Source organism: Eurytemora carolleeae, unplaced genomic scaffold, assembly GCF_000591075.1.
Source record: "Eurytemora carolleeae unplaced genomic scaffold, Eaff_2.0 scaffold169, whole genome shotgun sequence".
NCBI classification, from domain to species: domain Eukaryota; kingdom Metazoa; phylum Arthropoda; class Copepoda; order Calanoida; family Temoridae; genus Eurytemora; species Eurytemora carolleeae.
The window spans coordinates 78,707-79,405 of record NW_019396316.1 but is presented as its reverse complement, the minus strand read 5'-3'; the positions used below and the strand labels follow the sequence as shown (position 1 = coordinate 79,405).

General features: G+C 37.6%; 1 protein-coding gene across 1 annotated transcript in view; it reads right to left on the bottom strand.

The window, feature by feature from the left end:
- LOC111700786 (dual specificity tyrosine-phosphorylation-regulated kinase 2) overlaps nt 1–699 on the bottom strand; it is a gene marked incomplete at its 5' end in the record, with an annotated part of 52,811 nt that extends 52,112 nt beyond the window's left edge. Inside the window, 1 exon segment of the mRNA XM_023471825.1 lies at nt 558–699. Coding sequence (XP_023327593.1) covers nt 558–566 — 9 coding nt within the window.

Sequence of the window (699 nt, the reverse complement as noted above, 5' to 3'; positions counted from 1 at the left end):
TACCCGACCGCTAGGGTTAAATCACCTGTTTAAACCGGGGTGAATAATACTAAACAATTAGAAATAAACTAAAATATTAATTTGATAATGAGTATTAAATCATATGTAAACATTAATCAGCTGACGGCGTAAAAACACAGAAAATCAATAAAAACAGCTGACTGTAATAAAAATGCAAATCTACGAATATATTTATGTATGAATTCCGAATTAAAACACCGAGTTTGTTTATGTTAAGATTTGTAAAATGAGAAGTAGATTAAATAATCCCCATCTAAAACAAATTTCCCCACTACACAGCTACAAGGAGGGGGGAAATAATAAAAAAGAAGGGACGGGGGGGGGGAAGTTGGTGCTCCCAGAAATGCATATTTCGGAAACCCTATGACATTTGAATTTAAGAAAGAAAGAAAAAAGAAATTATTTTTGTTCACTCGACCGCGGGTTTGCCTTTGTATACGCTAGGAGGTAACTATAGCCAGGTAAAAATTAAAAATTAAAGACCCGAGAAAGCGCTAAAATGGTTTTATCGCCCTGCTCATAACCACCCTTCACACCTGACTCATTCCAACTGGGGTTGGTAGGGTAGGCGGGAGATTCGGCCACGCCTACATAACAAAAAAACAAGACATATTGGGTCATGTGGGTCACTATATCACTGTCTCACTATCCTATATGAACGGCCGGGTGGATTGGAAG